This window comes from Arachis ipaensis, chromosome B3, assembly GCF_059453495.1.
Source record: "Arachis ipaensis isolate K30076 ecotype BB chromosome B3, ASM5945349v1, whole genome shotgun sequence".
NCBI classification, from domain to species: Eukaryota; Viridiplantae; Streptophyta; class Magnoliopsida; order Fabales; family Fabaceae; genus Arachis; species Arachis ipaensis.
In genome coordinates this window covers 8,630,761-8,653,931 of record NC_142438.1, presented here as the reverse complement: position 1 = coordinate 8,653,931, position 23,171 = coordinate 8,630,761, and the positions used below count along the sequence as shown (strand labels likewise).

The window sequence follows — 23,171 nt, the reverse complement described above, 5'->3', positions numbered from 1 at the left end:
TATAGTACTCTTAACATTTTTTAAGCCATTTTTTTTAAATTGTTTTACATAGGATAAAATATTTTTTGTACTATAATTTAAAAAAATTTATTTAAAAAATTTATTAAAAAATATTCATGAACTATTAAAAATGGACAGAAAAGTATTGTATGGAATTCGAATTGATAGCTCATTAATATTTTAAAGAAGTCTCGTAATTAAATATTTTGTTAGCTTTTTTTAACGTATGAAATAAAAAAATATATTTTTTTTAATTTTTAAATTATTAATTTTTTTAATAAATTTTTTTAAATAAATTATTAATTTTTTAACAGCATAATTCGAATTATACCATGAATTACTGTGTGTAATTCGAACCAAGCTGGTTCGAATTAGTGTGTGCGTGTGTTTGTGTGTAATTCGAACCAAGCTGGTTCGAATTACGTGTGTGCGTGTGTTTGTGTGTAATTCGAACCAAGCTGGTTCGAATTACGTGTATGCATGTGTTTGTGTATAATTCGAACCAAGCTGGTTCGAATTATGTAGAAATGGAATTCGAACCAGCATGGTTCGAATTATATAAAAATATGATTTGGCTTATTGCTGAAACGATTTTCGCTTTGGCGTATTTACGTTACATGATTCTTGACTTGGCTTATTAAGGTTTTTTACCCTTATAATTATAAATGAACAAAGCAATAATAATTATTGAAATTGTCCAAAAGATGAGAAATAAAAGAAAGAAAAATTTCTTTGAGTAAAATTTTGGAACAATAAATAAAAAATGACAATTAAATAATTAATTAAATTATTATATCTAACAACCGAAGAAACCTATTGAGGTGAGCAGATGGTGTCATAATTTACGGTATTGTTATTGTTATAAGATATATGGGATCCGAAGTTGTTGGCAGGTGTGTTATTTGGGCCATCCAGGTCCGGATATCGAAGGAGAGATTGGATTAGCTATACTAAAGGAAAGGATTGGCATAAATAAAAAATTGAAGAATTAATGACTAAAGCAATCCCTGAGTGAGGTGGGTATGACAAATGTGATCACTATGAGTCTTTTCATGATAACAAATTGCGTAAGTTAAATTAAACACTTAAGCAAAAGGTAGTATGGCCAATTAACCGAATAAAACGAGAGACCAAAGTTATTTAGATGTTAACAATGCTAGGAAACCAAAAAATTAAGCATCAATTGTTCAATAATCAAAGCAACCAAGCGGTGTTCATTAAAAAACTTTGGGCCCCCTGAAGCACAGTAAATAGAATCCCAGCTGATGTGATGATCAGAGGGCTTATTAAATAACCCATTAGAGATATTTAGCATGTAATACAACGATAAATAATCATGATAATGACCAGCATATATATATATATATATATATATATATATATATATATATATATATATATATATATATATGTCAACGGTTCAGAATTAATTACGGACAATATAGGGAGCACTTTATACGCAGGAATCAGACAAAGTTAAAAAATTTGAAGAAGAAAAAGTTCCTGCCTTTGGAGTATAGCGCGACGAAAATTAATAAGAAACAGGTACTCAATAAATGCAGATCATGAAATGAGATCAATCAGCAACTAAGTAGTCTGAAGACTAAAAATAGCATTCATAATAACTTAGTTTAATTACACCTGACATAAGTATGACTAAAAGAAGATAAAGTATCATTAAATGTAATTCACAGTAAGTGTTGAAGCAAGTATGGAAAATGAAGTTTATTAACTCCAGGTAGGAATCTGTCTTGTCACGAGAGATTCACAGGGTTGAACAGGATGGATAGGAAAGAATAGAACAGATATAAACTAATTAATTGCGTTGAATCACCAAGCATATTGAAATGGAAGCAATATTAGATGAATGGGGAAGTCGGATGGATGTATCATACATGGAGAGATGCATGGGAACCAAGCAAAAAAGGTACGAGAACGTCATAGTAAAAAATGAGCGCTGTGACAGATTTTAAAAGCGTTGATGTATATGTAAATGTATTTGCAATGAAAATGCTGGGCTAACAGATAAGCATAGAAGTAAATAACAAATGAATAAATTTGGGAAACAAAAATTATTAGGAGCAAAAGAATATACTTGGCAGCCAAAAATAAATCGGAGGATGCGTAGAGGCATTGGTTGATTGCATCTACTCGGTTGTTAACCAGTTTAATGATCAGCACCAAATCTGAATAGCAAAAGTTACGTTGCCAATGTTAGCTTAGCGGGGGAATTCAGCAAATAGGAAGTCATGGCCTAATAAGCTAAATGTATTCAAGCTAAATCAGATTGTTAAATAGGTAAAGATATGCAACCTAAATCAGATTAGTAGGGATCATCAATAGTGCACCTTGATTTTGCCATGCATAAAGGAACATTTAGTTATATAAAAGCATGATTGTATAAAATATCGACTGATCAGAACACAATCTCAGGAAGAATAAAACTGACATGTTGCAATAGGCAAGATTATGATGTGCACAAAAGTTAATAGATTGGTACCTCATATGCCTCAGAAGCTTGGCGACAATAAACAGTTCTGCCACCTTCGAGCGAGTACAACTAATCCAGGAGTTCAAACACTTCACTGCATGGTTGATGAACAGAAGCCCAAATTGTTCTTCGATCTCTTGCCAAAGCACACATTGCCTTAGTCCCAATTAAAAACGACGCACTGCAACAACAAGACATGTAAAACTTTATCTGGGCTAAGAAGATCTTTAAAAACTTAAAAGAGAAAATCAAAACAGAGAACACATGAATTCACCACATACAACTCTTTTTCTTTTAGCGCATGCTATCATGTCTATAATTACCGTCCTATGCAAGGTTGATCAACATTTAAAAAATATTGCCAAAATTCATATTGGGTTTGTTAAAAATCTGTTAAAATTTTTTAATTTTAAAAACGAATCAGTTTTTTTTTTTAAACTATGTTGTATATCTAAAATCTAAATCTTAAATCTTAATTTTTAATAAACAATAAAAAAGTGATAAATAAAAAATGGATCTTAATTTATATTGGCTCAATAAAAAGTGGTTTTTTATGTTTTTCCCCGAAATCAAAGTCACGGTGGATTTGTAGTTGTAAAATAAAGATATAACTACATACAGAGACTGAACTAATAAATCCATAGAAATCATTGTTGTGTTAGATGAGTCAGTTGACAAATGTCAATTTAACGATTCTTTAATATGTCATATGGCATATGTGGCTATTTAATCGTCATTTCATATATATATAGGTTCCCTTTTTTTAGTTTTAGGGTACTCCGGAAAACAAATCCAGTGGAGACGGGATGGGGCCTGTAGCTCAGAGGATTAGAGCACGTGGCTACGAACCACAGTGTCGGGGTTCGAATCCCTCCTCGCCCACAACCGGCCAAAAAGGTAAGGACCCTTACCTCTGGGGGTAAGAAAATCATGATCGGGCTGTGTCCGAAGAAGGATAGCTATACTGATTCGGTATACTCGAAAGACACCCTGGGTACAATATTGACGATCTAACAAGGATGATTCTCAGTAAATTTCTACTTACTGCTCTCATCTTTTATGGAATCGATCCCCCTTTGATCAGTGATCGATTTCTAGGTTTCGCCGTAAACCTAATTGGTTACTTCCAATTACGTAAATCAATAGTTCATATATATATATATATATATATATATATATATATATATATATATATATAATGCATGATACGATGATGAAGAAAAGATAAAAATAAGCCTTTAATTATTAATTGCATCACCCTAATCTTTACTACAAGAAAAGGATATCCTGTGTTTAACTATTAGTGAGGATGAATAATATTTGATGGTATTATTATAACTATGATCATTATAGGCAAAAAGCACAGTTGACTAATAACCTGCGCAGTGAGAAAAGCAGCGCCAGGAAAGCATATATCCTCGAAGTTCATTAACTAAGCATTGCCGCACAAAAGCCGGAGCTGCAGCGCAAAAGATGTAGCTCAAAAGTGGATGGTATTAACATATGCGGTCAACGAAATTAGTCGGAATCAACAAATGGGATAGTCCGGCATTAGTTGAAACAAAAGATTTTTCCATGCATGATGTTGGAAAATGCGATTTCTCGAACAACACAAACCAAGCATAGCATCAAAACCGTCGGAGGGGGTTAAATTTGTGAGAACAATGAAAAAAATAAAAAAAAGAAAAAAGAAAATAACAATAGAAGGGATGAATCAGGAATTACCGAGGTAAAATGCAAAATGAAAGTGTCCTGGCCACGGTGAGGAGCAAGAGCCACAATAACGGCGAAAAGAAGGACCGGCGGTACGATCACATAGAGGCATTGCTGTGCCAACCTGTTAGCCGTGAGCGACGGCCGAGGCAAGGGTTTCAAGCGGATACGAAATTAGGGGGGGTCGTTGCAGTAGGATTAGGTCATATCTTATGTGTGGGCCAATGCAAACCCAAACCACAGTTACAAATGCAATAGATTGGGCCCATGTGAGGAGAAAGGGCCGGTTATGCCTGAAAGAATCATGATGCATCTATTGATGCATTTGGATTGAAATGGCGGGTTGAAAACGGCAGCCCAACGGAACAGGCGGGCTGTGACTAAGTTACGATATGTTGCAAAGAGAGGAAAAGTAACCGCAACACAAGGTACTTGGCCAAACCAACCATTATCATAACCACCAAATCCAGGTCTAGCATCACCAATAAACAATACCCAACACATTACATGATAACCAGGGAATAAAAAGCGGGATTTATAAAAGATAAATAAAACATGAAACATTTATCAAGAGACATGGAGACAAAAGTTCTAAATCATATCAAACCCATCAGCCCCCGGAAAATGATGCATTAAACTCGGGGGCCAAAACTAAATACTACAATTGGCAAACCACCAACTTGTTCAGCAAGTGCATACAAAAAACTAACTGGATCAAAGAGGAAAACACATCGCGTAAAAGAACAACACGATAATCAGCAATAGTCAGACTTATATAGAAAACCCCATGCACCCCCTGATGTAAACAACTCCAGGCCATGTAATGCTTCCAATAAACTTCACAACTCCGTCGTTCAGACCAATGGAGCGGAACTAGGCAACCGAAACAACCTCATCAAGCGACGCCGCAGCACCGTCGAACCCGCAGACACAGTGGTTGATCCCGAGGAGATCGCGGCCTATCTTCAGAGAGGGTGTTTCCGTCATGTTAGCGACACCAATAAAGTGATGTCGACCCCACGCCATTGCGCCAACATGGCTAAGGTTGATGGTCATGACATGCACTCCAAATCTCAAAGCGGACCGCTCATACGTTACGAAATCTACATAATCATCGTGGCCAATCAAGGTGGGATGATCCAGACATGCGCTTGCGCCTATCTCTATCTCATCCCACGCGGAGTCCATAGTTTCAAATCGAACCACGAAAACCGGTGTCTTCGTGAATCTACCTTCACAATTGACCCAAAAAACCCGGCTGCTGACTACGGCATACCCACTGCTCAGTCTATCGATCATTGGCGGGGTTCGGACAGCGCTACTCCACCGACTCGTAGTCGAAAGATACATCTGCACATCGTATCCAGGACTTGCCAGATTACGCTTCGTCAAACTGAGAATCTTATAAGCATCACAACCCACCATGCTGAGAAAGGCATCAGCAGAGCAGTCGTCACAGTGGTTATAGTGGTAACCGTCAGACCTCTAAGAACCCAACGGATCCCAAGTGATCAATGAACTCGAACGACCGTCTATTGAGAATCTTGCACATACCTTGCCGGAGTCTGTTCCCACCAGGGAAAACCAGGTCCATTCCAGAGGAGCCGCAACCGAAATGGCTACACGAGTTTCGAAGACAAACATGGAAAGCCTCCCACAATCAGCATCTCTCAGGGGGTTGTCCAAGTGAAGAACCACCGCTTTCCCACCAACCGATTTGAAATGAGTCACTATGTTATTTGCCCGGTTCAATCTGTCGTACCAATCACGCGACGTACACCTCCCTTTTCCTATCGTTTTTGCATCAGAAAGAAGAAAAATCTTCAAAATCACGTCGGTTGGCAAGGCAGGAATGTTGAAATTGGCCTCATCGCTACCATGCCCAACGTGGAAGGCATGATCAACCTCTTCGATTGTTGCTCGAGACATTCCAAATCGATAGTGAGGTTCTTTCCTAGACACGAAGGTGGAAATTCTCTGTAAAAGGTAGAAGTATTTCTCTAGTTGGTGTGGGTTCCTACACCGTGACTGTCGCTCTACTTAAATACACAAACAAAAGCATACAGTAGAACACAATGGAGAATGAAGAATATAAATTATAAATTATGATTATAAATTATAAATAAAATATATATTATAATTTATACATATAAACAAATACATAAAAAAAAACTACATGCAAGTAATAGTATATTTTATATTGTATATTATTATTATATATTATACAATTATATAATAATAATAACTATATAACTATAACTATATAACTATATTATATTACATTACATTATATTATATACATTATATTATTTAACTATAAATATAAATATAAATATATAACTATAATTATCCTAAAGAAACATATACTTTAGTGGGTCAGTGGATATATATTAGTAGATAATTTTTTTTGTGTACCATACTTTGATTGAAACCGGGAATGAATGACAGCAGGAAATAGAGTCGAATTGTCAACAGTCAAACGCATGAGCTGGTTGAATGGTTTAAATCAAAGGAAGACCGCGAAACACCTGTGTTGAAAAAAAAAAGATTCACCCAGTATTACCTGGGGTTGTGACACCTGGACAGCTGAAACCGAAAATTAGGATATTAACTTAGAATAATACATGTACTATCAAGAAAATTGAAGAGGTAGAGCAAGTACTCTACACAAACCATCACCAACAAACAATAAAGATATATAACGACATAAGTAGAAGATGATAAAAAAAAAGGAAGAAAAAAAGCGTCATAATTTATAAATAGGAACAAAGATTAAATTAGAGAATTATAATTAACAACATAATAGTGGATATGTCTAAAAAATTATTTTTATATATTTTAAAATTTAAAATTCTAAAGTGTCTAATTTTAAAATTTTTAAAACTGATTTAACCCGCAATAAAAGTTTAAATATGGTAAAGCCTCATTCCATTCTTAACGTTATCTTATGAGTTGAGGAAAATAAATAAATTAAAGGACTTGATTAGTGAGCAGAACCGTAGTTGAGGAAAATAAATAAATTAAAGGACTTGATTAGTGAGCAGAACCGTGGCTTTATGCTCTCCTACTAGGAGATGACCCCATTAGTGTTTTATAAAATTCACTCTCGAAGAATAATTAACGAAGACTAATTAATTATTTATTATGTCAACAGCCAAATGCTTGATTTGATTTGATTAAACACTACTCGTTGTTGTCATGTTGTGTGCATTGCATGTAGTGGGGGGAGATCACCACCACTCGACAAGACAATGATGTTCTAAAATATCTTAACTTTTTCGCCACTTATATTCAATACTCATAAATTATTTTATGACATTTTTGGATTTTTTTTAAGTGTTTGTTTCGGTAATTTATAGGTATCGGTATAATATAAAAAATAGACAAATAAAAATTTATCACATAAATTATATTTATCCACACCAACATTTTTTTTAAAAATATTATGTGATTGTATATATAAAAATACCTTCATTAATATTACAAAAACACAAATATATCCTTTTAATTATTTTTATTAAATGACTAAATAATTCTTTTTATTTTTATCACACAAATACTCTTCTTTAATAACAATTAAAATAAAAATCAACTCATCAAATTATTTAAAAAAGTAAAACGAAAAATCAATTAACATTAAAAATAATTCCAATTTAAAAAAAAAAATCTAGTAGCTATTTTTGTGTTTGTTTTTTACCCTAACCCATTGTTCTTGTTCTTTATCCTAACCCATCCAGAAAAAATGAATTCTCTCAATGCTCTTCTCTCTTTCCTTGTTGCATTCCCAACCTTTCTCCTTTGCATGCTCCCCTATTTTGCACCCTCCTGTTATAGTCCGTGTCCCGCCTTCGTTGTCCTGCATCGCGGCATCGTGCTTTCGCCGCCCTATATCGCGTCATCGTGCTTTCGCCGCCCTGTCCCATTAGCTTCCTAACACATTCAAATGACGTAAGGACGGCAAAAGCACGATGACACACACACACAGGGCAGCGATAGCACAACAGAGTTTACACCATTCGAATAACGGATGAAAAATATTTTAAAACGAACAAGTTATACGCGTCCGAAGTTTGGTGTACAGAACAGGAATTCTGGACATAGCAGCATTTTTGCAACTTCTGCTATGCACGTGTACGCGAGGGGCACACGTGACGCGGGCATAGCTCTCGAGTTGAGGGGATCGCGTACGTGAACCAGTGACACGTACGCGAGAGTGTCCAAAATTGCTTCCTGTGCACGCGAGCAGGGTTCCGCATACGCGGACCTCTGTTCTTCTGAAAATGTGCTTTTTTAACATTTTAAACCATTCTTCTAACCTTCCAAACCTCTGTAAAACCTGTGAAAAGTACGATAGCTAGTATTTATACTTTGGGGTAAGCACGAGAGGTAGTGGGTGAATTAAGAATGGATGTTTACCGTCATAAATTTAGAGCCAATAGAGTAGAGGGTAGAGGTTTGGGTGAGTTATAACAACGACTGATTTTGTTGGAAAATAATGAATATAGTATGACGAAGATGATATTGATGTTAATATTTGTGATGAATGAGATATGATTAGGAATGGAGGTGCGAATGATTTATAATGAATTTGAAGATGAAATTGACTTTTCTTGAGTTTTGACCTGGCAAGGTTCGTGGTGGTTTATCGCTTGTCCAGTGTCGAGACGTATGTGGGGTTTGTGGTGCTTTACCGCCCACATATTTTTTTTTTTAAATGACAATGCTTTGTGGGATTTGTGGTGGTTTATGGTGGTTTACCACCCACATATTTTTAAATGAGAATGCTATGTGGGGTTCGTGGTGGTTTACCGCCCACTTGTGTGTGTTGTTTTTCCAATCGAAAATCTTGCGAGGTTCGTGGTGGTGTACCGCTCGCAGTGGTGGGGTTCGTGGTGGTGTACCGCCCACCAATTTTCAAGAAGACGGTATCCGGGTTAGCTACCAGTTGTGTCAGATTCTGGCAAAGTAACTGACACGTGAGCTTATGGCTAGTAGGAAAGGCATGCATCATATGCATTTATGTGTCTTATTTGGTTTTGCGTTCTTGGGTTTGCGTAATTGATATTCATGCTTAACTGCTATATATTCTGTTTGCTGTATCTGTATCTTACTTGTAAGGGTGGCAAACGGGCCTAAACCCGCCAGGCCGGCTCGCGTAACCCGCTAAAAAAGGCGGACTGAGCTGGAAAATTAGGACCGTCAAATAGCAAAAGCCCGCCTAATCCGCACTGCTTAAACCGCGGGCTTTGGCGGGCGGGGCGGGCTTCCCCGTCGGGCTTAGTATTTTTTTATCAAGGGATATTTTTACAATTTTTTTTGCCAAAACCTAACTTCCCCCAACCCAACTTACAAGAGAATGAAGATGAAAATTGAGTGTTTTGGATTATGTTTATTTTGTTTTAGAGACTATTTATAATTATGTTTTGGATTATGTTTATTTTGCTTTGGGAAAAATATTTATAATTATGTTTTGGATGAAAACTTGGTTTATAATTATGTTTATTAGATATTTATAATTACAAAGACTTTAATGTTTGTGAATATAAAAATTATAATTTGTTTATACTTTTAGAAATTATAATAGTTAAAAGTAAAAAATAGAAGAGATTTTTTTATGCTTTTATATATATTATTTAATAGTTAAAAGTAAAAAAAAAAAGATATTTGGCGGGCTGGAATTTTGGGACCGCCTCACTAGGCGGGGCGGGGCGGGCCAGCCCGCCAAATGGTGGGCTTCTGGCGGGGCGGGCTTCCCCGCTTGCCACCCCTACTTACTTGTGTTTTTCTTTGTCTGTATTGTTTGTCTGTACACTGGAGCTTTGGATGATTGGAGGAAGGTGGAAATTAGGGTTTAAGTAAGAAAGGAATTAGAAATAAGAACCTTAGATAGCCTACCCTATTTATGGTTTTCAGTTTTAGTTTTAAGTTTGAATTTATTGTCGGAAGTTCTAGGATCGCCTCTGGCTTTCCCGAAACCTTATATGTTAGTTATGTGAGCATTGTTACCATGTTGAGAACCTCTGATTCTCACCCCATACATATTTTGTGGTTTTCAGATGCAAGCCATGAGACACCTCGCTGAGGCATATTGGGAACTTCTGAAAGCGAAGATCTTTTGTGCTTTTAGGAGTTTATTTCGGTTTTGATGTATATATGTAGATACTTATTATCTCCACTGTATGTATATTATGCTTTATCCCTTGTAGAGGCTTAATTGGAGAAATAGGTGTTGTAAACTGTCTTTTTGGGCATTTTGGGTTTTATCTTGTATATATGTATATATGCTCTGATCGGTTTTAACTTCGCGAGTCGAGTCAAAAGCTTTGTTATTTGTATTTTTAGAATTCTTTTCCTATGTATATATGTTGCTTTACTCTGATCCTGTCTGGTATATGTTTATCGTTTTCGAGAGTAATGCGCTTTTCTATTTAACGTGTTTATTTAATATTTTTCTTCAAAGGCTCCTAGATAAAACAGTTTTTCATTTATATTATATGTATGATTTTATTTTTAGAGGTTGTAATACCTCGTCACCTCTGTTTTATGACTTAAACATAAGACTCTGTGTGGTAGGGTGCTACATTATGGTATCAGAGTAGTTCGTTCCTGTAGAGTATGAGGGACGGAATGACTATGCTTTCTAAATATACTCTAAATGTCTATACATGCTAAATTAGGTTATCTAGTTGATATATGTGGCATGAATGTCCATGAGCATATATTTGAGACTTAAAAGTACTGGACTTGCGATATTGAAATTGATCAAATTGATATCACTTGTTTGGTGTGACCAGAAATCAGATGTCGACTCGCGAACGCAGTTGCGGGCGAGGTAAAGGTATAATAGATAATGCAAACCCTGAAATGAAGGGAAACGACTCTGTAGACTGCATGGTAGGGTGTTACAATACCAATACGTATAAATTAATAAATAATAATCGTTCGTAGGGAAATAAATCCCTTTTGTATGTAGTCACAAAAAAAAAAAAAAACCCCTTTTGGTTTTTATTGTGATGCCGTATTTGTAGTCTTAAATATTTTGGTCTGTATTTTGAGAAACTTGTTTTTGTTTGCCTGAGACCGCTAACTTTGTTTTGGAATGTATACTATGTGGCCCGCTTTCAGGTCCAAAGCTGAATGAGAACCAAAACCTTGGATCTGACCCAATCAATTGATACCTTTACCTGTCTTCGGCCCGCCCAGTTCAACCAGCTCTCTACACTCAAAAAACAAAAAACAAATAAACTTCCTCTCCTTTACTCTTAATCTTCTAAAACGAAGAAATTAGTAAAATAATAAAATAAAAATTAATTACTCTTAAATTAAAATAATAGGATACATATTTTATAAAAATTATAAAATTAATAATAATTAATATTTATTTATCATTTTATTAATTTTTTTTATTTTAAAAAATCCAAATTCTTCAAATTTATCTTTATACTCTAACTTTTGCCTATTTCACTTCTATTACTAAATTTTTTATTTGCTATAGGATATAAATTTAAAACTAAAATGTTTCATGAATATTAAAACTCAATTATTATGTTCTTTATATATATATTATTTCATATACTTTTTAAAAGTTAGAATGATCAAATTTATTATTATATTAGAAACCGAATATTTGTACAACTATAATTAGATTTTTTTATAAATTTTATATTATTTATAAAATTTAATTATAAATATAAATATGTGGTTATTTCGTATATCAAAATATACGTTATATATCGATTAATTAATAGTTAATTTTTTTATAATTATATGGAATCTAACATGGATGAATTTAGAGTATTGAAGAAAAATAGACAACCTTAGTCAGATAAGTCAGTTTTTAATTATTTTTGGTTTGTGGAATAACAAATTGGGTTTGAACTAGTTAGCTACGTGGCCCGTGGGTACATGTATGAAAAATTGAAAAGCTTTAATAAAAGTACGTCGTTGGAGAGAGAGCTGGAAGCTTACGCGCCACACTGCGGCAGAGCCACCGAACGCGCTCACCCCAACTTCGTCATTCACAGCCACTGTTCCATCACACTCTCCAATCCACTCACCACAAAATTATAAATTAAAAAAAAAAAAGTAGATTAATTAAAATTATATAAAAAATATACAGAGAAAGTTACATATAAAAGGCTCGTCTTCCTCCTCTGTCTCTTTATTGATTCTTTTCCCCTTTTTCCCTTCCTTAGGGTTTTCAATTTCATTCTCCCAACCATCTCTCATTTTCTATCTCCGTCGATTACACACAACACACTCTCTATCTTCAAAATTTCACTTACCGAATCGTCATCTGCGCGCGAAATTACTCCCGGTAACGATTTCTAGGGTTTCGATTTGGGGATTTTTTTGCCCCAGCTGATTGTTCCGAACCGAAGCTTTATTATTTTTTGTGTCGATCTATTTACTCTATTCGATGCTAGGGTTCGTTCCATCGATGGTAGTGTGAATCGCCGCCTTTCCGGTGGCGAGCGAGTTGACTCGTTGAGGGGTGGGTGAGTTCTTGTATGGAAACTCGGAGCCGGAAGCGGGCGGAGGCTTCCTCAGCTGCCCCTTCATCTTCCTCCTCTGTTCCCACCACTCGTTCCAGCAAGCGCGCACGCCTCAGCCACAACAACGCAAACAGCAGCAACAACAACTCTTCCTCTTCTTCTTCCGCCGCAGCAGCAACCGCACCCGCCGCCACAAAAACAGTCACCACTCGTTCCCGCGCAGCGTCTCGTTCCACCGCCAAGGATCCCTTACCGCCTAAGAACCCTAATCCTCCTCTCCCTCCTCCGATGGACTCAACCAACGAATCATCAGGCTCGCGCAGAAATCGCGGGAAGAATTCCGCCGATAGAGACAATTCCGACAAGGGGAAAGAGAAGGAGCACGATGTCAGGGTCAGGGAAAGGGATGCCGAAAGAGGATTGGCATTGAACATGGAAACTGGAGGCGTTGGAGACGATGATGATGATAGCGAGGGCGGAGTTGGGATTCTGCATCAGAACTTGACATCAGCCAGCAGTGCCCTCCAGGGCCTTCTTCGGAAACTCGGCGCTGGTTTGGACGATCTGCTTCCATCATCGGCCATGGGTTCGTCTTCGGCCTCTCATCAGAGTGGTAGGCTGAAGAAAATCCTTTTCGGGTTGAGGGCAGATGGAGAAGAAGGTAGACAGGTGGAGGCATTGACGCAGCTGTGTGAGATGCTCTCGATTGGGACTGAGGAATCGCTCAGCACTTTCTCTGTTGATTCGTTTGTTCCTGTGCTTGTTGGGTTGCTGAATCATGAGAGTAACCCTGATATCATGCTTCTTGCTGCAAGGGCGCTTACACATCTCTGTGATGTGTTGCCTTCATCTTGTGCCGCGGTTGTGCATTATGGTGCTGTGTCAATATTCTGTGCGAGGTTGCTTACCATAGAGTATATGGACTTAGCTGAGCAGGTTGTTCACTCTCCATTAGTGTTGTATGATTGGTGAAATTCCCATTGGCGTTGCCATTGGTAACTTAGAACTAATATTACATGTTGCCACTGGTTTTCTTGTTGAAGGGATATTGTGCATTAAATTGATATGACATTGATGGAACGGTGTTCTTATTGTTTCCTTACTGTGATTTGTGGTTTTACAGTCTCTTCAAGCACTAAAGAAGATATCTCAGGAGCACCCAACTGCTTGCCTTCGAGCTGGTGCACTTATGGCTGTGCTTTCTTATTTGGATTTCTTTTCTACAGGAGTTCAGGTAAATGATTAGTGAAAGCTGAAATGCTCAAATGTGAGCAAATCTGGTTAGCACTTGACATTCTGATATTGACATGATTCTATGTTTCCAGCGGGTGGCATTGTCCACTGCTGCAAATATGTGCAAGAAGCTTCCTTCGGATGCAGCTGACTTTGTGATGGAAGCCGTTCCTCTTTTGACCAATCTCCTTCAGTACCATGATGCGAAGGTAAGACCATATTTTCATTATTTTTTTTCTTGCTACGCCGAGAGTTTTAGCTGTAAAAGAACTTATATTTGAGAAGAGGGAAGTGGAGATGATTTTTGCACCGATGCAATTCTAAATTTTGTAGGTCCTGGAGCATGCCTCTGTATGTTTGACTCGAATAGCTGAAGCATTTGCATCATCTCCGGACAAATTAGATGAATTGTGTAATCATGGACTAGTAACACAAGCTGCTTCTCTGATTTCGACCAGCAGCTCTGGAGGTGGACAAGCTTCCCTCAGCACATCAACATATACTGTAAGTGCAGTTCTACTCCATTTTATGTTTGAGGCTTTTGCCTTCTGTAGTTGGTAGTTAACTTTATAGGCATATGCAGGGTTTAATTCGACTTCTTTCAACCTGCGCAAGTGGGTCACCTCTTGGGGCTAAAACTTTGCTTCTCCTGGGAATCAGTGGCATTCTTAAAGATATTCTGTCTGGGTCTGGAGTTTCTTCAAGTGTTTCCGTGTCTCCTGCCTTGAGTAGGCCGCCAGATCAGGTATAGTGCTCTGTGGATTTCTTCTTTTGGTTCTGTGCTCATTGGGCAGATTTTTACCTTGAATTACAGTTTTGATACTCGATATTTGCTCTTCTCTCTCTTTCTGAGGTGAAATATTCTAACCATGTTCTCTAATAAACAGATATTTGAGATTGTGAACCTTGCAAATGAGCTTCTGCCCCCATTGCCACAAGGAACAATTTCCCTCCCTGTAAGTACCAGCATGTTTGTTAAAGGGCCTGTTATAAGAAAGCCTCCTACTGGAAGTTCTGGGAAACAAGAAGACACAAACGGAAATGCTCCCGAGATATCTGCTCGGGAGAAACTACTAAATGATCAGCCTGAGTTACTTCAGCAATTTGCAATGGATCTCCTCCCAGTTTTAGTACAGGTTTACATTTATTGCATATGCTTAAATTATGCTTCATATATTAGTTGCAGTGGAAATATTCAGCTCTGTTTCATTGCAACTTTACTTATACATCCCCTTCGGTGATTAATCTTATCAGTCTTGGTTTGGTTATGAAACAGATTTATGGTTCTAGTGTTAATGGTCCTGTTCGGCATAAATGCCTTTCTGTAATTGGAAAACTGATGTATTTCAGTACAGCTGAGATGATCCAGTCTTTGTTGAGTGTGACAAATATATCAAGGTATCTAGTAATTCATTTGATTTGAATAGCTTGAAACCCTTGGCGTTTTAATGGTTTTGGACACTTATCAAATGGTGTTACGATCTTACAGTTTCTTAGCCGGTGTCCTAGCCTGGAAAGATCCACATGTTCTAGTTCCTGCCTTGCAAATTGCTGAAATTCTTATGGAAAAGCTTCCTGGGACATTTTCTAAGATGTTTATCAGAGAAGGTGTTGTCCATGCAGTGGACCAACTTATTTTGGCTGGTAATTCAACAAGTGTCCCTGCACAAGCATCTTCTGCCGAGAAGGAGAATGATTCTGTATCTGGAGCATCATCTCGCTCTAGGCGTTATCGTCGCCGTAGTGGTAACAACAATCCTGATGGAAATCCCATGGATGATTCGAAGAGTCCAGTTTCTGGAAATGTTGGTTCACCTCCTGGTTCTGTGGATATTCCAGCAGTAAATTCTAGTATCCGGTTATCTGTCAGCACAGCTGCAAAAGCTTTTAAAGACAAGTACTTTCCTTCAGATCCTGGGGCTGCTGAAGTGGGTGTTACTGATGATCTGTTGTGTCTGAAAAATCTCTGCACAAAATTAAATGCTGGTGTTGATGATCAAAGGTCTACTGGAAAGGGGAAATCAAAAACTACAGGATTTGTTGTGGAAGAGATTTCTGCTAACAAGGAAGATTATTTGATTGGGGTTATCTCTGACATGCTAAAGGAACTTGGCAAAGGGGATGGTGTATCTACTTTTGAATTTATTGGCAGTGGAGTTGTTGCAGCTTTGCTCAATTATTTTTCTTGTGGAAATTTCTCCAAGGACCGAACCTCTGAAACCAACCTTCCCAAGCTTCGCCAGCTAGCACTTACAAGGTTCAAGTTGTTTATAGCTGTCGCACTTCCTCCTAGTACTCATGAGGGTTCTGTTGCTCCAATGACTGTCTTGGTCCAGAAGCTTCAAAATGCTTTGTCTTCCTTAGAGCGTTTCCCTGTGGTTCTTAGCCATTCATCTAGGTCTTCTAGTGGAAGTGCACGCCTCTCTTCTGGACTAAGTGCTTTGTCTCAACCCTTTAAGTTGCGTCTCTGTCGAGCCCAGGGTGAAAAGTCACTCAAGGACTATTCATCGAATGTTGTGCTGATTGATCCATTGGCATGTCTAGCAGCGATTGAGGAATTTCTTTGGCCCCGTATCCAGCGAAGTGAATCTGGTCAGAAGGTGTCCATACCAGCTGGGAACTCTGAATCTGGTACAACTCCTGCACAGGCTGGCGTTCCATCACCTTCTACGTCTACTCCTTCCACTACCCGCCGTCATTCTACCAGATCCAGATCATCCGTTAATATAGGTGATACGCCAAAAAAGGAGACAACTCCAGATAAAGGCACAAGCTCGTCTAAGGGCAAGGGAAAAGCTGTTTTAAAGCCAGCACAAGAAGAGGCAAGAGGACCTCAAACCAGGAATGCAGCACGCAGAAGAGCAGCTATTGATAAAGAAGAGCAAATGAAGCCGGCAAATGGCGACTCCACTTCCGAGGTATGCTATGACTTGATTTCATGATGCTACAACCTCTATTAAGTTTACAAGTTATTTAGTCTTCAACTGTTTTCACCTGCAGATCTGGCTATGCATTTGTGCTGTTGATTTTTGTTTTCTGTTCTCTCTTTTATATGCTGATTATCTTCCGTTCCTTTATGATAGGATGAGGAACTGGATATTTCCCCTGTTGAGATCGATGAGGCATTGGTGATTGAAGATGATGACATCTCTGATGACGAAGATGATGACCATGAAGATGTATGCTATAATTGTTTCTTCTTCCTCATTTGGCTAAGATTCTTTTTCCGTGTTTTAATAGTATCTCTTCTGAATAATTGTTTTTTTTTTTTTTTGGGGTGGTGCTTTTCTCTTAGAAATACATAAAAAAATGCTTTCTTTTTTTTTTCTTCAGCTGTTTTCTCTTTTTCTCATGATTAATATAGCTTTTGATAAGTTCAATTCTGTGCAGTTTTAATTGCTTGCACTATATTTGGCGCTGTTCCCCTATCTTCTATTCAAATTTTATCTTGTCTAAATTCTCTTATCCTTTCAATTTTAGATTTTTAACATTCATCCTTATTTGTTATTAATCAGGGTTGAACAGCATCATTAAGCTCAGTTGCATCTGTTAGTTACTAATGTCTTCTTTAAAATTTTGTTGTGCAGGTCTTGAGGGATGATTCTCTTCCTGTTTGCTTGCCTGACAAAGTACATGATGTGAAATTGGGTGACTCGGCTGAAGAGAGTAGTGCTGCTCCTGCTACAGGTGATGGCCAGACTAATGCTGCCTCAGGTTCTAGCAGCAAAGTTGGTACTGCCAGGGGATCAGATTCAGCTGATTTTAGGAGTAGCTATTCATCTGGTTCAAGAGGTGCAATGTCCTTTGCTGCTGCTGCCATGGCAGGACTTGGATCTGCTAATAACAGAGGTATCAGGGGTGGTAGGGATAGGCAAGGACGACCGCTGTTCAGTAGTTCTAATGAACCTCCGAAGTTGATCTTTACTGCTGGTGGGAAGCAGCTTAACAGGCATTTGACTATATATCAAGCAATTCAAAGACAACTGGTGCTAGATGAAGATGATGATGAGAGGTTTGGTGGCAGTGACTATGTGTCCAGCGATGGAAGCAGGCTATGGGGTGATATTTACACCATAACTTATCAGAGGGCAGATAGCCAAACGGATAGGGCTTCCACTGGTGGTTCAAGTTCTAATGTGTCAAAATCTGGCAAATCTGGTTCTGTGTCAAATTCTAGTACTGAACCAAAGCTTCATCAGGCATCCGTTCTCGATAGCATTTTGCAGGGAGAATTGCCTTGTGAGCTTGAGAAATCTAATCCTACATACAATATATTGGCGCTATTGCGTGTTTTGGAGGGTTTGAACCAGCTTGCACCTCGCTTGAGGGCCCAGGTCATTACTGAGAGTTTTGCTGAGGGGAAGCTTTCGAATTTAGATGAGTTAGGTGTTACCACTGGTGCAAGAGTTTCTTCAGAAGAATTCATAAGCAGCAAATTAACTCCAAAATTAGCTAGGCAGATACAAGATGCCCTTGCCCTGTGTAGTGGGAGTCTTCCCTCATGGTGTTACCAGTTAACTAAAGCATGCCCATTTTTGTTTCCTTTTGAGACCAGGCGACAGTACTTCTATTCAACTGCCTTTGGGTTATCCCGTGCCCTGTATCGACTTCAACAGCAGCAGGGTGCTGATGGTCATGGATCAACAAATGAAAGAGAGGTAAGGGTTGGGAGATTGCAGCGTCAAAAGGTTCGTGTCTCTCGAAACCGCATATTGGATTCTGCTGCTAAAGTGATGGAGATGTATTCTAGCCAAAAGGCTGTACTTGAAGTTGAATATTTTGGTGAAGTTGGTACTGGCCTTGGTCCCACACTTGAGTTTTATACACTTCTAAGTCATGACTTGCAAAAAGTTGGACTACAAATGTGGAGATCAGATTCCTCAGAGAAATATCAAATGGAAATTGATGGAGATGAAAAGAAAATGAAAAGCAGTGAAGGTTCTCTTGCTGGTGATGGAGAACTTGTTCAAGCTCCTCTTGGGTTGTTTCCACAGCCTTGGCCTTCAAATGCCGATGCAACAGAGGGTAGTCAGTTTTCTAAGGCGATCGAGTATTTCCGACTTTTGGGCCGTGTGGTTGCTAAAGCTCTCCAGGATGGACGTCTGTTGGATTTGCCCTTGTCAGTGGCATTTTATAAGCTTGTTCTTGGTCAAGTAAGTTCTTTCAACTACTGATATGTTGCCCATTATAAAAATCATATGTATAGTCAATCTAAAAGCTGATTTCATTTGATGAACACATGTTTAACCTACAAATTTTGCAGGAGCTTGATTTGCATGACATTCTTTTCATTGATGCTGAGCTTGGAAAAACTTTGCAAGAGTTGAATGCACTTGTCTGCCGGAAATATCATCTAGAATCTACTGGTGGTAGTTACACCGATGTGAATAGTAATTTACATTTCCGTGGGGCTCCGGTTGAAGACCTCTGCTTGGATTTTACTCTTCCCGGCTATCCTGAGTACATCTTGAAATCAGGAGATGAAATTGTATGCAGTTAAACCTATATTCAGTCTTTCTTTCTCATTTTGGCTTCCGTTTTACTACATTTTTCAAATTGAGTTTAACCTTCTGCCAATTTTCAGGTTGACATTAATAATTTGGAGGAGTATATATCTTTGGTAGTTGATGCAACTGTCAAGACTGGGATCACACGTCAAATGGAAGCATTTAAAGCAGGATTCAACCAGGTTAGATACTGATCTTCATCAATAGAAAGGAGTTATAATTTTGATTAGATTATGTTTGGTATTAAATTCTCAAAATGAGTTTTGATTGTTATTGGGAAGTTCTAGTATTAGATTGTATTATATTTATTATTTATTTTAATCATGGCCTATTCTTGTCTCCCCCTTTACTAATTTTTTTTAATTATCCCTGAGACATGCTGAAAGAGAACTTGACGGATTAAATTTTTATAGGATTAAATATTTTTTTCCTCTGCTGCTATTTCTGAACTTTAGAGTTCACTGATACATAGCATCAATAAGGTGACATGTCATTGAGTTGTTTTTTGTACATAGCCTTATCTATGTGTCTTGATATTGTTTGTGAATTAAGAGGGTGGTGGTTTACTGCTTGCATCAACAAGGCAAACAGATGAGCTGGACTATAGTTGGCAAATTAGTTAAGGATTCTTTTTCCAGTTCACTTGAATTCAAAATTTTAACACTTGTCACTTGTTTCTTTCTTTTGGTCATTTCAGGTTTTTGACATATCGTCTTTGCAAATTTTTACTCCTCAAGAACTGGACTACCTGCTTTGTGGTCGTAGGGAGATGTGGAAGGTCTTTTCTTATGCTATTTTATCAATGCTTATGACAATAATTTAAATCTTACCAATGGCAGGTGAATCATTTTTCCTGTTTTCTTGCTTTTCTGCAGGCTGATACACTAGTTGACCATATAAAGTTTGACCATGGATACACTGCCAAGAGCCCTGCCATAGTCAATGTACAATTTCTGTGTGTTAGAAATAATGTGATTGGAAAATTAGGGTTATATTTTATTCTCATCCTGATTGATGCTATTTCAGTTACTTGAAATTATGGGAGAGTTTACACCAGAACAGCAACGCGCTTTCTGTCAATTTGTTACTGGTGCACCTAGGCTACCCCCTGGTGGACTGGCAGTTCTAAATCCGAAACTAACTATTGTGAGGAAGGTATGGCACATGTTTCTCTTGGATGGTATATTTCAATGCAAAATTCTTTGTAATGTGGTGTCTTGGTTGACTGCCTGCCTGCCTGTCAAAATGGTAGTGGCTAGCAATTAACCTGACTTTATTGTGATAAAAGTCAAGTGGATTTGTTGCTCTAATAACTCATTACATCTTTAGTTTAATGGGGGCCTAAATATGCTAAGATGATCTTCTCTTTTAATAACCAAGTACAATTTTAACATATGATTGCATGTGTGGGTGCAGCTTTCGTCAACTGCAGCCAATGCTTCGTCTAATGGGAATGGGCCTTCGGAATCAGCAGATGATGACTTGCCAAGTGTGATGACATGTGCTAATTACTTGAAGCTTCCTCCCTATTCTACCAAGGTATAATTCATCATATAGATTTGATGATTCATTATCATGCTCATTGAGGTTTCTTTTGGCACTGATTTACAATACTCCACATTTTCTTGGCAGGAAATTATGTCCAAGAAACTACTCTATGCAATCAATGAAGGGCAGGGATCCTTTGATTTATCATGAGTCTCAGGAACTAACCAAGCTGTCCCTGAATGTTAATATGATGAATCAGGGCTTACTTTTGAGGCTGAATTAATTTTTGGTTGCATGTATTTCCCCTCTTCTCATCTCAAATAATGGCCTAGTTTGGGCTGGTCATCGAAAGTTGTGGCAAAGTTCAGGTTGGTGTATCACTTTCTGTTAGTAACTTGGTCTTGCTAGATTCTCTCTTTACTTCCTTTCTTTCTTTTCTTCTAACTAACATGAATTCATGTATAAATGGCAGCTGAATCGGATTGGCACATTTTCAAGTTGTAAAGGGATTCGCGGAGCTCATTTTAGCTATTAGAACGTGTAAATAAACATAGGAATGTTGAGTTTTTTTTTGCCTCCCTAAATTCTTCATTCTGTTTGCAAGTCAAATTATTGGCAGCTAGTTATTATACATGTATGGAATATTATGGTAAAAGGGAATAGAAATAATTTGAATTATGTTTTATGATTTCATTATATTCCTGTTAGATTTTGTCATGTGGGAGCTTCATGATGATAAATTTTGTCCCATTAGATTTCTTCTACATGAATGGATTTAGCTACTCTTTTCGAAATGAATGCTGTCTAAGATTTGTTCTTGTGCATTTTGGGCGTAGGGCATGGTAAAGAAATTGGCAGTGTACATCGAATATAATTCGATAACATGCACTAAAGTTTTACTTTTAACGAGTTAATATTCATTCGTACATGATTATTTAATATTTATGTAAAATTTTGATGAAAAAACGAAACGTACGAAAGTTATCTTTTACTTGGAGACTGCTACATCCTTCTCACGTTAAATAAGCATGTTAAAAAATTCTCATGTTAATTGAAAAAAAGCGACTATGTTATGGAGTTTATTCTTCTAATGATGCTTAATACCCAGAAATTCATTAAAATGAAGAATAAAGAGCACGACGAGTGCTTTAGTTGTGTAATTTGCTGAACAAAACATCCGATATTTTAGTATTATTAGAGACAAGCAGTAGTTCTTCCCGTACTTAGCATTCTTCTTTTCTTTTCTTTTCATTTTTTGATAGCGCTATCATATGAAATGGTTGGCTATAAGAATGATTGTTAGCGTTTCCCACTAATCTTGTAACATACAAATCTTAAATCTAACGGCATTCTGTATAAGAAGTCCCCAATTATTTCATAACAAATTAACAACTCCCTAAAAATATTCAAAAGAAAAAATATGAACATTGTAAAAACGGAAAAAATGCCTTTGCACATACAGCACAGGTATTGATGACTATGTTATACTTTTAAGTTTTAACTGACACTTAACCTAATATGTTTTATATTTTATAATACAACTTCTATTCAATTATTTAATTCTATTTTTGTTTTATAAAAATAATATTTGGTGTCTTTGTTTCAATGTAAATATTTGGTTTCTTATAAATAACTACTTTTTGACATTTGTATAAGATTTCTTTTCTTTTTAATCGAAGTAGAATGTAGTTGCATCATTTTTCTTTGTTGAGTTAAGAAATTAACCAAATTAATTAGTGATGATAAACATTATTTTTGGGCAAAATAAATAATTAGTGTTGATTAATTTTAATTACATATTACTAATTATTTATAAAATATTGCAGGCCAAAATTTGAATTACAGCCCAAATGGAATGGAAAATAAAACAAGAAGTGATGGGTCAATAACATAAACGAAGCCCATAAGGAAAACAAGGATAGAAAAATTAAAACGGGTTGCTTAATGGAAACCAAATCCAAGCCCGTGTCCATCCCACAAAGCTTCTCATACAAGATTGAAGTCTTCACTCTTTCAATGTGCTTCAATCAAAAGCAACGTTCACCTCTATGAGTTGGTCAGGAACTCAGAAAAGTAAGAAAGAGAGAAAGACCTTCTTCCCTAAGCTAGTTACCAAAGAAGCAAGAGAGAGAATGATTAAGCTTGAAAGGCAGATGTCAAATCTCAAAGTTCAAACCAAATCAAGCTTAGGTTAAAGGTAACTCATTTCCTATTGCATGCATCAGATCTTCTTCTCTTCTTCCA

The 23,171-nt window shown here is 37.2% G+C and overlaps 1 protein-coding gene and 1 pseudogene across 1 annotated transcript; one reads left to right on the top strand and one right to left on the bottom strand.

Moving 5' to 3' along the window:
- Nucleotides 1–4,975: 4,975 nt before the first annotated feature.
- Nucleotides 4,976–6,133, bottom strand: LOC148569770 (uncharacterized; annotated as a pseudogene).
- A 6,172-nt stretch (nt 6,134–12,305) lies between these two features.
- On the top strand, nt 12,306–21,721 carry KAK (HECT ubiquitin protein ligase family protein KAK). The gene is made up of 18 exons (XM_016331375.3): nt 12,306–13,635; nt 13,823–13,933; nt 14,025–14,141; nt 14,266–14,436; nt 14,516–14,677; nt 14,820–15,068; nt 15,209–15,330; nt 15,422–16,850; nt 17,016–17,111; nt 17,520–19,085; nt 19,196–19,420; nt 19,517–19,621; nt 20,137–20,217; nt 20,315–20,383; nt 20,466–20,594; nt 20,856–20,978; nt 21,072–21,295; nt 21,400–21,721. The coding sequence occupies exons 1-17, from the start codon at nt 12,715–12,717 to the stop codon at nt 21,135–21,137; spliced, it is 5,742 nt and encodes a 1,913-aa protein (XP_016186861.1). The 5' UTR covers nt 12,306–12,714; the 3' UTR covers nt 21,138–21,295; nt 21,400–21,721.
- Nucleotides 21,722–23,171: the final 1,450 nt, after the last annotated feature.